General features: G+C 36.7%; 1 protein-coding gene across 1 annotated transcript; it reads left to right on the top strand.

The window, feature by feature from the left end:
- Window positions 1-8472: 8472 nt before the first annotated feature.
- On the top strand, window positions 8473-9894 carry fthl27 (ferritin, heavy polypeptide-like 27). Its single transcript, XM_038269269.1, has 4 exons — window positions 8473-8789; window positions 8990-9136; window positions 9331-9456; window positions 9532-9894. Exons 1-4 carry the CDS (start codon window positions 8688-8690, stop codon window positions 9685-9687), a joined length of 531 nt encoding a protein of 176 aa, XP_038125197.1. The 5' UTR covers window positions 8473-8687; the 3' UTR covers window positions 9688-9894.
- Window positions 9895-14285: the final 4391 nt, after the last annotated feature.

Genomic DNA, 14285 nt, shown 5'->3' with positions numbered 1-14285 from the left:
CGCACAGCTGGTTATAATGATTGCAGTAGACCACAAGCCTGTTAATCAGCTTTCAATTAAAATCAGCTGTGCTGGAGCAAGGAAACCTCTAAAACCTGCAGGACAGGAGGCCTCGAGGACCGAGTTAGGGGATGCCTGGAGATCATATCTACTTCTGCAAGGGCTGAAAATAAGCCACTGGGATTTTAAAGTTGTATCTTTGTTCTGGGCTTTAATCAAACAGACTTTAATTAGCAGGAAACAAGTTTGTCCTGTTTCTAATATGCTTGTTGCAGACTGTAAACTTTACTCATTATGGTTTCTTCCGCTAATCTAACCATCTAGTTTGAGTATTTTTACTCTTTTCTTCCAAATGAACTGTTTTGCATGAAGGCAGAAAGGCAGTAAAAGTCAATCTTAGTCTCACACAGGTAAAATCTGTTAACAAATTAGGTTACTTTGTTGTTTTTCTTTTCACTTCACAAGAATATTGCTTTACATTTGTCCTTCATATTAAAAACCCATTTAAATGTGTGTTTATTATGTAAAGAAAAAATAGCTTCAGTTCCTTTTAAAGTGGTTCTGATGTTTCAAACTGTTTTTATTGGACTTTCCTCCCTGTTACATGTCAGAAGTCTGAGGGTCTAAACGGTTAAAGTGTTATTATGGGCTTCAAAATGACTTGCAGTGTTGATGTAAATGACTGAGCTCAGTCTTTAAATGAGACTCTGCGGTAAAAACAATTATATCTTTGTGCATCTGTGACCAAGTATAACGAGGCCTGTCACTGACTTGGCAAAAAAAAAATGACAGCTCAGTTCAAAATGACTCACTTGTTTGTTTTTTTTTCAATTATGTTTTTATTAATGTTGAATAAAATGAACTTGAAGCCCATTTTTTACTATGCAGTTAAAATATTCTCCAGAATGTTTGAAAAACTTGGATTTCTTCTATGAATTACATTCATTTTGTTTGCATAAAAAGCAGCGTAAGTCATGAATTTAAGGACATTTTCAAAAGATGAGGAAACATTTGCCTGAATGGATGTTTTATTGAATAGTTTCCTGAATGCTGACCAAATGTTCCTCTGATTCACTGCTTTGTGATTAATTTGCTTTATTTCTAATTTGCTAAATTCACACGTGCTGGTTACTGTTTTTTATCGGGCTTATGTGATTATCACACGCAGAGGCTTACATGTTATAAAACTGTTATCTATATTTTCTTCAAAGCATCGGCAGAATAAATGCCTTCCTTTTAAAAATATGGCTGCTGACTTTACTTTTTATTGGTTTAAAATTTTTCTAATGAAGAAGAGAGGAAATGCTTATTAATGAATATTTAACCAGGTGTAGTTATACAGGAGAATAACCTGAAGTTAAACCTGGCCAGAGGCAGGAAGATCACCACCAAGAGCAGAGAGATTTATCAGAGATGGAAATAATCAGCTGAATGAATTTGACAATAGTAATTTATTGAAGGTTTATGTTTGTGTGAAAAAACACAGACGATGACAACTTTTCATCTGACTCCATAAGAAGAACTTTCTCTCTCCTTACAAGAAGATTTTTGGCTTGTGGAACTTTCCACTCTGAAACGGCAGATCTGTGGGGTGTGAGTGATTCAGCTGTTTGCAAAATAGTTGAGAAAGTCTGCAAAGCTAAATGTGACCTGAGAGGATTACATCAAGCTCCCAGCTGCTGTTGATCAGACAACCTGCTATGGAGACTATCCTGGACTAATTGACTCTATTCATAGTTGTAATGTTTATTACTCACGCAGAAGTATCAATCCTACTGTTTAAAAACACTTTTGTAGATATAAGAGGATCAACTTTAGCTTTTTATTCAAGTAAAAGTGTAAAAGTACTGTTTTTTAAACTACAATTATAAAAGGCAAAATAATTCAGGAGAAGCTGATGATGAAAACCTCATAAAGGTTATTAAGCTACCCTATTAAAGGAACTTTTCTTGAGTTTCTTAGTTATATAACTAATGATAACAGTGTGAAATTTAATATTGCATCATCTTGAGCAAACACACAGAAATGATTTGTCTGGATGAAACAAATTATTTTAAAGTTTGTTTGTTTTTTTATACACCAACAGGCCATAACGAAAATGAGCTTAAATGAAACAAAACTAATGAGTTTATTTTGTGGAGCCAGTTTACAGTTACAGTAGCAGCCATTCAAAATGGCCCCTTGCAGTCAAAGGCCTGCTGAATGGCAGCCTACACCCCTGCGACTCCCAGCCAAATCCCCTCCAACTTATCATCAATATCTCTGCTTTTTTTCCTATGTCTGCTTCTGTCTCCTTGAACCCCAGTCAGCCTCAGCAGATGGCCGCTCACACTGAGCCTGGTTCTGCTGGAGGTTTCTTCCTGTTAAAAGGGAGTTTTTCCTCTCCACTGTCGCTACAAGCATGCTTAGTGTGATGAATTGCCTTCGAGTCAATGAGTTGATGTAATCAGCTGGTTTTCCTTAGATAGAAAACTTTGAATCAGTTTGACTGTATGATCTGGTTGAACTGTAAAGTGCCTTGAGATGACATGCCTTGTGAATTGGTGCTATATAAAGAAATACTTAGCAAAGTGCTTCACTTACCTCCTCAATTCAAGAACAAATGCACTTATTTTAAGAAAAAAACGACTTTTTTAGATTTAAATGTTGGCTGCTCAGTGGCGCAGTGGGTAGCACTGCTGCCTTGCAACAAGAAGGCTCTGGGTTTGAATCCTGGTCTGGGGTCTTTCTGCATGGAGTTTGCATGTTCTCCCTAAAGATACATGGGTTCTCGCTGGGTACTCCAGCTTCCTCTAACTGCCCAAAAAAACATGACTGTTAGGTTAATTGGCTTCTCTAAATTCTCCTTAGGTGTGAGTGTATCTATAAATGGTTGTTTGTCTCTGTGTTGCCCAGCGATGGACTGGTAACCTGTCCAGGTTGGACCCTGCCTCTCACCCATTGACAGCTGGAGATAGGCACCAGCCCCTCACGACCCCACTTGGGATAACTTTCATGGATGAATTGTGATTTTGTGTCAGGAATTATTTAGTAGCTGCATTAATGGCAGCAACAGGGATTCTGGTAGTCTTTCAGCTCATTGCACCCCAGTGCTGAAGTTCTATTTAGGCTCCAAAAAGGCTATCGAAACACTATTGGAAGGGCGCTAATAGCATACAGCCTTATTCTATCATAATCAATTTGATTTTCTCTTTTTTATATGGGCAAACAACCTTTAATAGCTGCATGTTGACTCTTCCTGGACACTTTTTTTCTTATCTTGGCCTATTTCTGTAGGCAGCAGCAGATCTTTAGTGAGTTGAGGCTTTAATTTAGTCACAAACTACCCAGTCTGTGGTAACTTGGAGTAAAACTCACTTCTCTCCGGACTGAGACACAAGCACATTCCAGTAGTTTGAAATTAAAAAGCGACATAACCCAAACAGATTTGTTCCCAGCATTAAACCAGTTTTGCTTCCTTTTTTTTCTTCCTAAACTGGTTCCAGCCAGCAGACTGCTGAGGTAAACACATCTGTGGTCACCGGATCTCCTCCCTCTACTGATGTCAGACAAAGAGGAACAGAGCAGCAGGAAGCTTAACATTGAGGCTGAGGAAAGCTGAGTCACTACAATGACACAGCACTATCTGCTGCTGATTCATTCCCCCCTGCTGGAAAAAGCTGATTCATGGTGTCATATGACCGTGCAGTGAAGTAATGCAAGGCTGCTATCAGAAATGCAGAGTCACTCTCATAGTTTAGGAGGTGAAACAGCTGTAAATAGAGATGTGCTTATTGGTGATACAATAAACAATAAACTAAGGATTAATAACCATGGATCATATTATGTCCCTCATCTCAGCTGTTTATGAACATCAAATGTTTCCTTTTTAAAGTCATTTACAGTTTTTTTTACTTTACATTTCAATGTAATCCCCAATTCTCTATTTCTGTATTCATTTAAAAAGGATAATTCCCAATTAGCTCTTTATTCCACAATGTAAATAAATCAGCTTTAACCCAGTAAACTTATTAACTGTATTCAATTCAGCTTATTTATATAGCACCAATTCACAACACATGTCATCCTAATACACTTTCCAGAGACAATTCAACCAGATCATGACGTCAGATTGAATTAAAGTTTTCCATCTAAGGAAAAATATGATCCCAAGTTTCTGGTAGATAAAAGTTGTGAAAGAAAATTAAAGAATTTAAGAGTTAAATGTTTGGGTTTATGTTCCAGAACATTTGCAGGCCGGCATTTACCTTCCACTTCTAAATAAAGACTTTTAACAGCACATTACGGAACAGGCTTCAACATATTAAGTGTATATTCAGTAGTTGCTTGTTGGGGATTATTTATCTATATCGTCTGCCTGGCTGTGTTTCCTGGACGGGGCCGTGTTTTACAGCTGCCTTTTGTATCTCTGCTTTTGTCTCCTTGAACCCCAGTCGGTCTCAGCAGATGGCCGCTCACACTGAGCCTGGTTCTGCTGGAGGTTTCTTCTTGTTAAAGGGGAGTTTTTCCTCTCCACTGTCGCTACAAGCATGCTTAGTGTGAGGGATTGCTGAAGAGTCAATGAGTCGATGCAATCCACTGGTTTTCCTTAGATAGAAAACTTTGAATCAGTTTGACTGTATGATCTGGTGAACTGTAAAGTGCCTTGAGATGACATGCCTTGTGAATTGGTGCTATAGAAATAAACTGAATTAAAACTGAATTATATTTCCCCCAAAGAGTTAATGATTTTATGTGTTATGATCGTCAATTGAGAGATATGAATATTTAAGGAAACATCAAGAAATTAGATGTTAAATTTAGTTTTAGCATCAACATGTAATCTGTGTAAAAACGTGGTTTTAGTAACATTTATTGTCTAACTCCTCTCAAGGATCAGACTGAAAAGAGACATTTTCATTTTTAAAATTATTAGATTTGTTAACCTCTATTTCCCAAAGGCAGGGTGTCCTACAGAATCTGTAGTTAAATATTTTTGGTCTTCACTTCAATTGCACCTGAAAATAAATATTATATTAGTGGCTTTTCAAAGTGTTTGTTACAGTTTCTAACTTTTCGACCACAGATTTGAACCTGTTGATATTTCATATTACAGAGTGGGTGTCCAGTTGTGAAGTGGATAGACAATGATCAATATTTGTGTCCTTCCCTGTAGGGGTTGCAAAGTTCTTTTGTTAATGTGTCAGCTGTAATTGCTGCTTTTAAGCCTGGGCAATTTAAAATGTTTCTCCCTGGGGAAGAGGTTGCTTCCCGGAACTTACATCACTTCAACCACATTACATTATCTGAAAGTAATTTGTTTTAATCAAAATTTGAAGAAAGAAAAACAATATTTTCATTCTCATTTCATATTGCCGTGAAGTGTGGGGAGTTAATTAAAAGAGCTCTTTACATCCGGTAACCATCCTACAGAAACGAGCCATTAGAATCATCCATAATGTTGGTTATTATGAGCATACAAACCCACTCTTCAAAAAATCCAGAATTCTCCAATTTGACGAGCTTGTAGAATTTAAAATGGCTCAATTTATGTTCAAAGTATCTAAAAAGTTGTCACCTGAGCACATACAGAGCATGTTTTCTGAAAGAGAAGTGGGGTATAATTTAAGGGGTTACTCAAACTTAAAGATGCGCAAGTTGCGAACAACAAGAAAAAGCTTCTGTATTTCAATTAAAGGTGTAAAGTTATGGAACAACTTAAATGAAGATTTAAAACAAAGCAATAGTTTAATACAATTCAAAAGAAAATATAAGGAGGTTATTTTCAATAGAGATAGACATATGAGTGAAAGAAAGCAAAAATGTGTGTATTAAAGATAACAACTTGGTGTAAGGGTTTGAAAAGACAAACCAGCATAAAAAGGGAAATGTTTTAGGTAAATATTAGTAACTGCTGACTGCCACTTTGACTTTCACTTGACTTTGATTTTTTATTTTTTTTTTTATAACAGTAGGACTGTAAGTTTTTATGTGTTTAGGGGGTAGGAGTTAATAAGTTTTCAATTCTTCCTACCCCATTTTTGAGCATGATATGTTAATTGAAACAAATATCTGTATTTTTCTCTTCTTTTTTATGCACTTCTTGTTACTGTGCACTATTTTATTTTTTTATATTTGTATCATGTTCAAAATAAATCAAATTTCATTCTGTACAATCCAGTAGAATCAGTCGTGAAATAAAGCTATACCTTTTGACTTTTTGTCCTTTAATGCCATATGTAGGCACACCATCCTCACAGCAAAACATGGTAGTGGCAGCATCATGCTGCAGGGATCCTTTTTTTTCTCAGCAGGGGGCGGAGAAACTTTCAGTTCAAATGAAACTCAGCAACATGCAATACCTAAAATTAATGCAAAAGGTTAGGGAGGAGCTTTAACTCCCAGCAGGGAAACAATAAGCAGAGCTCTATTACATAAAACCAAGTAGCACAATTGATTCTTGTCTCACTCTAAAGTCAAATAATTTGAAAAAGTTTATTAAGTATTATTATAAGAGAAAATAAAAAAAACACTGTCAGAGGCAGTTGGGCCATAAATGAAGAGGCCTTTAATGCATCACCTGCTGTACAACCTGAGCTTCTTCCAGAATGTCTTTCTTACATGTTTGCTATCAGCGAATCAGAGAGCTATGTTATCCACTTCTAAAGATTGGAAGATACTGTATGTTGCTGTGATTTTTTTATCATTATTATCTCTTTGCATAAATGTCTGTCATTTGCAATGCCTTAAAAAAGGTAAAGAAGGTGCTTTGTAAAGAGCACATGCAGGGCTCTGGTTATGCTGTATGAACAGGTGCTAAACAAAGCAGCTGCCCAGACAGGCAAGCCTACCTGACTGAGGCATTGGGACGAAACAATAGCAACACAAAATACCGCCCTGCAATTATATGTTGATGTGTTTCCCTTACTTTGTTAGGACCATAAATATATATAAAGATAAGATAATCTTGAATGCCCTGGCACAATACGGCCGACATTAAAACTCAGAGAGAGTCAGGATCTTTGTTCACTTTAACAGACTATTTCCTGGTTTAATGACATGCTGTCTGAAGCATTTTATGCTCTGTAACGTCTCGCAACATTCCTCTGGTATTGCGTAAAGCCATAAAAATCACCCTGGTTTTATTTTAGCACTGCGTCAGCACTTTTAAAAGTCATGTGGTGCCTTGTGAGTTAGAAAAAAAAAAAGGTTCAGTCGTTCAGTCCAGTACATTTATGAAGTTTCATAAAATCAGATACATTCAATTCAGGTATAAAAACAGCGGATCTCAAAAGTTTTTATGTCTAAAGAATAAGACCATGATCAATCATGTCACACCTTAAAATTATACATCCTGGGATTACTTTGCTTGTAAAACTTTTAAACCACACTGTCTGTATGATTTGATTGACTCTTTTAAGTGAAATGGCATGTTGCAAATTGTAAAAAATGTAAATAAACAGATTTTTACCTGATCTAATTAAGTGTAAAATAATGAAAGATATTAAGGGGGCATAAAAATGTAAAGCTGAACTAACCTATGTAAATACGTATGTGAAAAAGTTTGGACAACATTTGATTTCCTTTTGGTAAATCATTGAACTGACATACTTATTAAAGTATTATTTATATTTCATTTCAGCACTTAGTAATCTTTGGTATCATCAGGCAATATTTTTCTATTTCTGGCTTCTTCTTCCATTTGGATCTACATATGTCTCCGGTCCATTTATGCTTTATGTCATCCTATTGTTCTGAACCTTCAACTTTTGTCCTCTGTGGCAATTTTGGTATATATTTTGATAATTGCTTGGAACAGCTCTTTGCTTCCAAAAGCTTTACCTTAATGAGATTAATAGTTGCCTTTTTTTTCCAAACAGCAAAGTTTATCTTTCTTTTAAGAAGAAGAAAACAGCTAACAGAGGGAGGCTTTGTTCCACTATGTTGTTTTCAATCGTTTTAGACGACTACGGAAACTGAAGCACTTTCAGATTATTTCACTAAAAAAAGACCTGAAATTTTTTCTGTTTTTAATCCTGGTATTCCTTAGTATTAAGAATAAAAGACTTCAGGGACACTATGTGAACTCTGGATCCAATTTAGCAGTCGGTTAATTTATTTAATTTAATTTTATTTTAGAGAGCACGTTTTAAAGTCATGATTAATTCACTAATATTCACTTCAGATGGGGTGTCTTAACTACAATTATCATCATTGTTTTAAAACTGCTTATCGGCTTGCTTCTATACAAAGAAAAACACATCGTCATTGCACGTGGTAGCCTGGGGAAGATAAGGTTAAACAAGCAAAAAATAAATAAATAATCTAATTTAATGATTTCTTGTATTTAACAAATGAGAAAATGCTGTTGTTTCATCTTGTTTTATCTCTGTTATATGACTCTCGCGTCCTGATTGGTGGAAACCTGTAGGGTGAGACGTCAACGTCAGTCACGAGGTCTGCCCAGGAGTATAAATAGCGGTAGGGCTCCAGCTGCCATTTCAGACCGGGGAACAAAGCCTCTTGGAGTTCTTGCTTCAACAGTGTTTGGACGGAACTTCTCTTCCTTCCCGAACTTTCTTCAAACCGAGCAGCCTGCCTTCCGGAAATATTCCAATCCTGCTTCTACTTGAATCACACCAACTTTAAGCTTTATTTTTCTAACGTTTTTTTTGTTAAGAAAAGCACAAGAAAACCGACCAGCCAAGATGGATTCTCAGGTGCGTCAGAACTACCACCGCGACTGCGAGGCCGCCATTAACAGGATGATCAACATGGAGCTGTTTGCTTCATACACCTACACTTCTATGGTAAGAAACGCTGAATTATTACTATAACCGTATTAATTTGGTGCCTGATGGTCCGCTATGCCCGGAAATGCTGTTCAGCTCTCGGGTTGCTGTCTGGCCAGACTCCGCCATGACTCACACAGCTTGACCATTATTATCTTTCCCTTGATGATGGGTTTTAAGGTTTTAATTATAGTTTACGGCTTTTTCTTTTCCATTAGGCTTTTTACTTCCAGCGTGACGACGTGGCTCTGCCGGGCTTCGCTCACTTCTTCAAGGAGAACAGCGATGAGGAGCGGGAGCATGCCGAGAAGCTGCTCTCCTTCCAGAACAAGAGAGGAGGCCGCATCTTCCTGCAGGATGTCAAGGTAGAAATGAGCTAAATGTTTATGTAGAGCTGATTCACATTATGTCGCCTCAAAAAACACTTTCAGAAAGAAAATGAGTCTGTATCCGATTTGTAACTATTTACTGTTGAGCAAAATGACCATATATGGACAGGAATGTGTATATATGTGTATTGAAAATGCACGATCTGATCATGATCTATTCACTTTTCCAGAAACCAGAGAAGGATGAGTGGGGCAGCGGCCTGGAGGCCATGCAGTGTGCCCTGCAGCTGGAGAAAAACGTCAACCAGGCTCTGCTGGATCTGCACAAGCTGGCCTCTGATCATGTTGATCCCCATGTAAGTAAAAGGTTTGCTTTTAACTGGAAGATTGTGAAGGTTTAAAGTCTAACGTCTAAATGTGTCCGTTTTCAGCTGTGTGACTTCCTGGAGTCCAACTATCTGGATGAGCAGGTGGAGGCCATCAAGAAGCTTGGAGATCACATCACCAACCTGACCCGCATGGACGCCCACAACAACAAGATGGCGGAGTACCTGTTTGACAAACACACCCTGAAATGCAAGAGCTAAATGCTGCACCCTCTTCCAAAAGAAAACATGGAGTTTAAATCTTTAATGAATCTTTCATGCTAAGCTCCTACTCCATTGTTTGAGAGGCATTCTCTTGAGCTAAACTAATCGTTCTCTGATGTGGAAGTGTTGTATTGCTGAAGTCTGAAGTAGTTGGTCTTATTCTAATGGTCCTCTGATTCTCTGAATAAACATTTTGAGCTGGAATTTTTTGTTTCTGTATGTTTCATTCATATGAAAAGGTCATTGGAGAAAACCAAGCTGATCTTTAAAATTTGTATGACTTTGAAAATTACCATTGCACCTGTTCAACGATAACACAGCATTGCTTATTTGACAAGTGGCATTTTATAAATTCTTAATTGAAGCTAGGGGGAGGTGCGACTTTTAAATTTCATGAAACCTGGCCTCAAATCTAGATTTAACACTTAAGAATTTCCAACATGGTGGAAATGGAAAAGTATGGAATGGATTTAATCACTGTTTTACACCATAAGTTTTATAAATCAATTCAGTTTATATAGTGCCAATTTACAACACAAGTCATCTCAAGACACTTTACAGTCATTTCTCAAGCCCAAAAACTGCTTATTGTAAACCTTGATCTTAAACAATTGATTGCAAACTCCTTTGAAAAAGCCCTGTTTGCAACAAAATCAACTGTACAGAAGTTAATCTGGACTTGTTACCTGAGCAGCTTGATATATTGGAACTTTCACTGTTTTTCTAAAACTTAATTTAACATGAAATGGCCAAAAATTGGGGCTTGAGACATTATGCTGCAGAAAAGTCTGGCTTTTATTTCCCACAACAGATTTGAACAGATCGTGAGAAGCATGGCCTTCTACATGTTTAACATTTTAGTGGCCTCCCTGTGCTTCAGCTCATGTAGATTTAACCTCTGAAGTCACCATTTTTTCTTGTAAACATGTTTGAACTAAGGTTATGTTCTGAAACTTTGATAACTAAAAGATTGTTCCTGGTTTTTAATGGGTGTTTCAGCCAGTGGGAAAGCAGTATCTGTTTCTCTATTCTCACTGGAAAAACAATCTAAAAATAAGTAAAACACAAATGTATTTACCCTTAATTTTGAGTAGGTAAATAAGATGGTTTGCCAGCTTGAGTATTTTTACTCTTAAAATAAAATATTTAGATAAAATGCACTTAAAATAAGACAATGCAATTATGTTTTATTTTAAATCTAAATTGTCTTCAATTGGCAAATGTCTCTTTAATCTCAATTCAAGAACAAATGCACTTATTTTATGAAAAAATTACCTAGATTGTCATTTCTTCCAGTGATCAACCTCTAAATCAATATTATCTCTGCTATTTCTTTGTCATAGTAGCTTCATCTGTTCTGGTTCTGTTTAACTGTGACACCATTCTGGATCTGAACATCAGAAGGGCTGCTGCCTTCATCTACTTCAATAATACAAGAGATTCTGGCCTAGATATAGTGTTTAGTCCTGGACTCCTAAACATAGACAAGTCTGTCTGTGTGATCAGATTGAAGTGCCTTAAAATGACGTGTGAATTGGAGCTATATATATATATATATATATATATATATATATATATATATATATATATGAATTGAAACAGACAAGGTTTTTACCTTGTTCTACTTAGGTCAAAAACATATAAAGGAACTTGAGGAAAAGCAGATTACCTGTCAACCTTCAGTGTCTTTAGCATCACCAAGGGTAAAGTTACGCATAAATAATAAAACACAGGAAATGTCTCGGGTTGCTGGAGGGTTAATTTATATAAGTTGTGTTTTAACTGGATGCTTAATGATGATTTTAACAAAACTCACTGCATGTATTTCTTTATTAATTGCAGTTAAAATTGCACTTATTTTTCAGAATTATTTTAGAGAGGCTTTGGAGACATTTTTTAAGAACACAGCGCCATCTAGTGGAAATGCCCAGAGCGTGAAAACCCCTACAGTAGGATAGATGTAAGTCAAAGGACATAATAGCAAATTATGCCATAAGAAGTGTTTTGAAAATGAAATATTATAATCTAAAATACATCAAGCTATTCATTACATCCAACAACTGAAGTGGCGATATATTTTTAAAATCCTTCTTTTCATACAAAAATAATTGATCTTCCATCAGCAGTAATTTTCATTTCCAATCTCTAGATTAAACACCATATATAACTTTTTTTTAATATGCCTTTTAATCACTCCAGAAAATTATAAATTTGCTTGAACTTTAAGGCTGTAGTTGATCTTATTTTTAGCAGCAGAGGTCCAGTTGGACAGTGCTGCTCTGTCCTCTTCTTTTAGGGGTCAAGACTTTTAATTAAGATCCGGCCAATCCTGTCTTGCAGGGCGGGGTTCTGATGCTCTGTTAGAATGGGGGTGGCTCTGTACAGGCTGAGACAGATGCATGCATCATTGTTTCACAAAGATTAATCTCTTTCTATCAATCTCAGCATGAAAGCAGCATACTAACCTGTAAATGTTCTACAAAATGCAAAGCAGCTATCTACAAAGCGTGCATTTAAAGCATGCATTTACATGACTTCCTGATTTCCTAAATGTTTCTTGGGAAAACTGTTATTATAGACACCGGAATTTGCCCATTGTGGGACAATAAAGGGGTTTTCTATTCTATTCTTCTAAGCATTTCTTCTGTTTTTGCTTTCTTTTTAAAAAAATCAAACAGAAATTATATATTCAATGATGGATGACCAAAGCAAAAATAAAAAAATATAAATAACTCTGATTTTACTGATCAAGAAAAAATGCTTCCCAATCCAAGCAGACCAAATGTGGGCAAAAAATAAAGGATTTAATCTGCTTGTGTCAAACCTGAGCAGAAATAACTTTCAAGAACGTGCATATGGCCTGATTTCAGGATCCTATGAGTTAAAGCAACCCCCAACCCATCCTGACACGACAATGACACTACCTCCACCATGCTTGGCTGTTTCACTGCAGCTGTAACTGAACATGCCCCTTTTAATAATTTTCCACTTTTGTTCCTTCAACTTACTAAATATCATCTCCAAAATCTTGGAAATCGTCCAAATATTATTTTTTTTTTTAGAAAAAGTGAGTTGTGCGATTTTGTTTTGAGTCCTTTCATGGAGTCCAGGGGATTTAGGAAATGTGGGGCCCTAGGCAAAGACAGGCAGGGGGCCCTCTGAATTGAGAAGACAATACATAAAACAGACCCATTATACAGATACTGAAATCTTAATAGAATCTTTCTTCTTGTCCCTTTTCTTGTTGTTTTCCTCTCTATGTTTTGTACTCAGCTGACTTTTCATGCTGTCTCAGAAGGAATAAAATACTTTTTCCAAGCATTAAGCTCACTTAGCTGATTGCTCCTTCCTGAGTTTCCAAAAAGACGACGGCAAAAGTAAAAAAAAACAGTCCTTCTTTTCACTGTAGACAAGCCATGAACTCAACGCTATTCCTGACATTTTAATTGAAAAATCTCCCTGGATGGGAAGCGAAACGTCTTCAAACGTGGAAACAGAGTCCAGTGGATTGTTTTTTAATGTTGTAATGTATGTTAATGTTTTTTTTGGCATGATCTGTTATCTGTTCTCCATTTTTCATTTGTATCAAATAATAGCTGCATGAATCATGAAAGCAGACAAGATAGAGGAGAGCAGGAGGCGGGGTTACCAATCTACTGGCTCTGGAGAGCAGAGTTCACTGCTTTTAGATGTTGTTGCAAAAGTCTCCAGTAGCAGAAACTGGGAGCTGAGACACAATTCATATTATAAGCGCTCTGATGGCTTTTTAGCGAAAGGATTTTCATCAAAAACATAATTAAAGTACAAAAATTAGGCATAGTTGTATCAACTATACATGTAAACAGAGTTGTATGGGGCCCCCAGAAACTATGGGCCCTAGGCTACTGCCTAGTATTGCCTTATGGTAAATCCATCCCCAATCGAGACAGTTTATAATCAGTCATTTCTATCAGTCAGTTTCGAACATGACAACAGAGGCCTGCTTATCAGATGCTTATTTTCTTTTATTGTAATTACTTTAATAAAATAATATATCATAAATACTAAATATCTTATTGTATAAGCTGATATTGAAATATCCTTTCCGAGAGTGTCCCCTGTAATACATAGGAAACAACTTTCAAACAACTAAAAATGTTAAAAGAGACTTAATTATTGAATATAAATTGTTTGAAAACATCTATAAATAATCAGGCTTTGTTTATAGATGTTGGAGATCTGCCTGTTTTCCAGTGTAGTCCTGTTTCTCTGACTGTGACTAACTGCATGTGCTCTCTTCATCCTCTGACATGGGAGCTGGCTCGGAGCTCGTCTGCCTTGCTGTGTGTTTCCTGGACGGGGCCGCCTTTTACAGTGTCCTTTTGTGTCTCTGCTTCTGTCTCCTTGAACCCCAGTCAGCCTTGGCAGATGGCCGCTCACACTGAGCCTGGTTCTGCTGGAGGTTTCTTCCTGTTAAAGGGGAGTTTTTCCTCTCCACTGTCGCTACAAGCATGCTTAGTGTGAGGGATTGTATTTGAGTCAATTAGTTAATGCAATCAACTGATTTTCCTTAGATAGAAAACTTTGAATCAGTTTGACTGTATGATCTGGTGAAC

The sequence above is a fragment of the Cyprinodon tularosa genome, unplaced genomic scaffold (genome assembly GCF_016077235.1).
Source record: "Cyprinodon tularosa strain WSP-4 unplaced genomic scaffold, ASM1607723v1 ctg726, whole genome shotgun sequence".
In the NCBI taxonomy this organism is placed as follows: Eukaryota; Metazoa; Chordata; class Actinopteri; order Cyprinodontiformes; family Cyprinodontidae; genus Cyprinodon; species Cyprinodon tularosa.
This window is presented reverse-complemented; position numbering and strand designations above follow the sequence as displayed.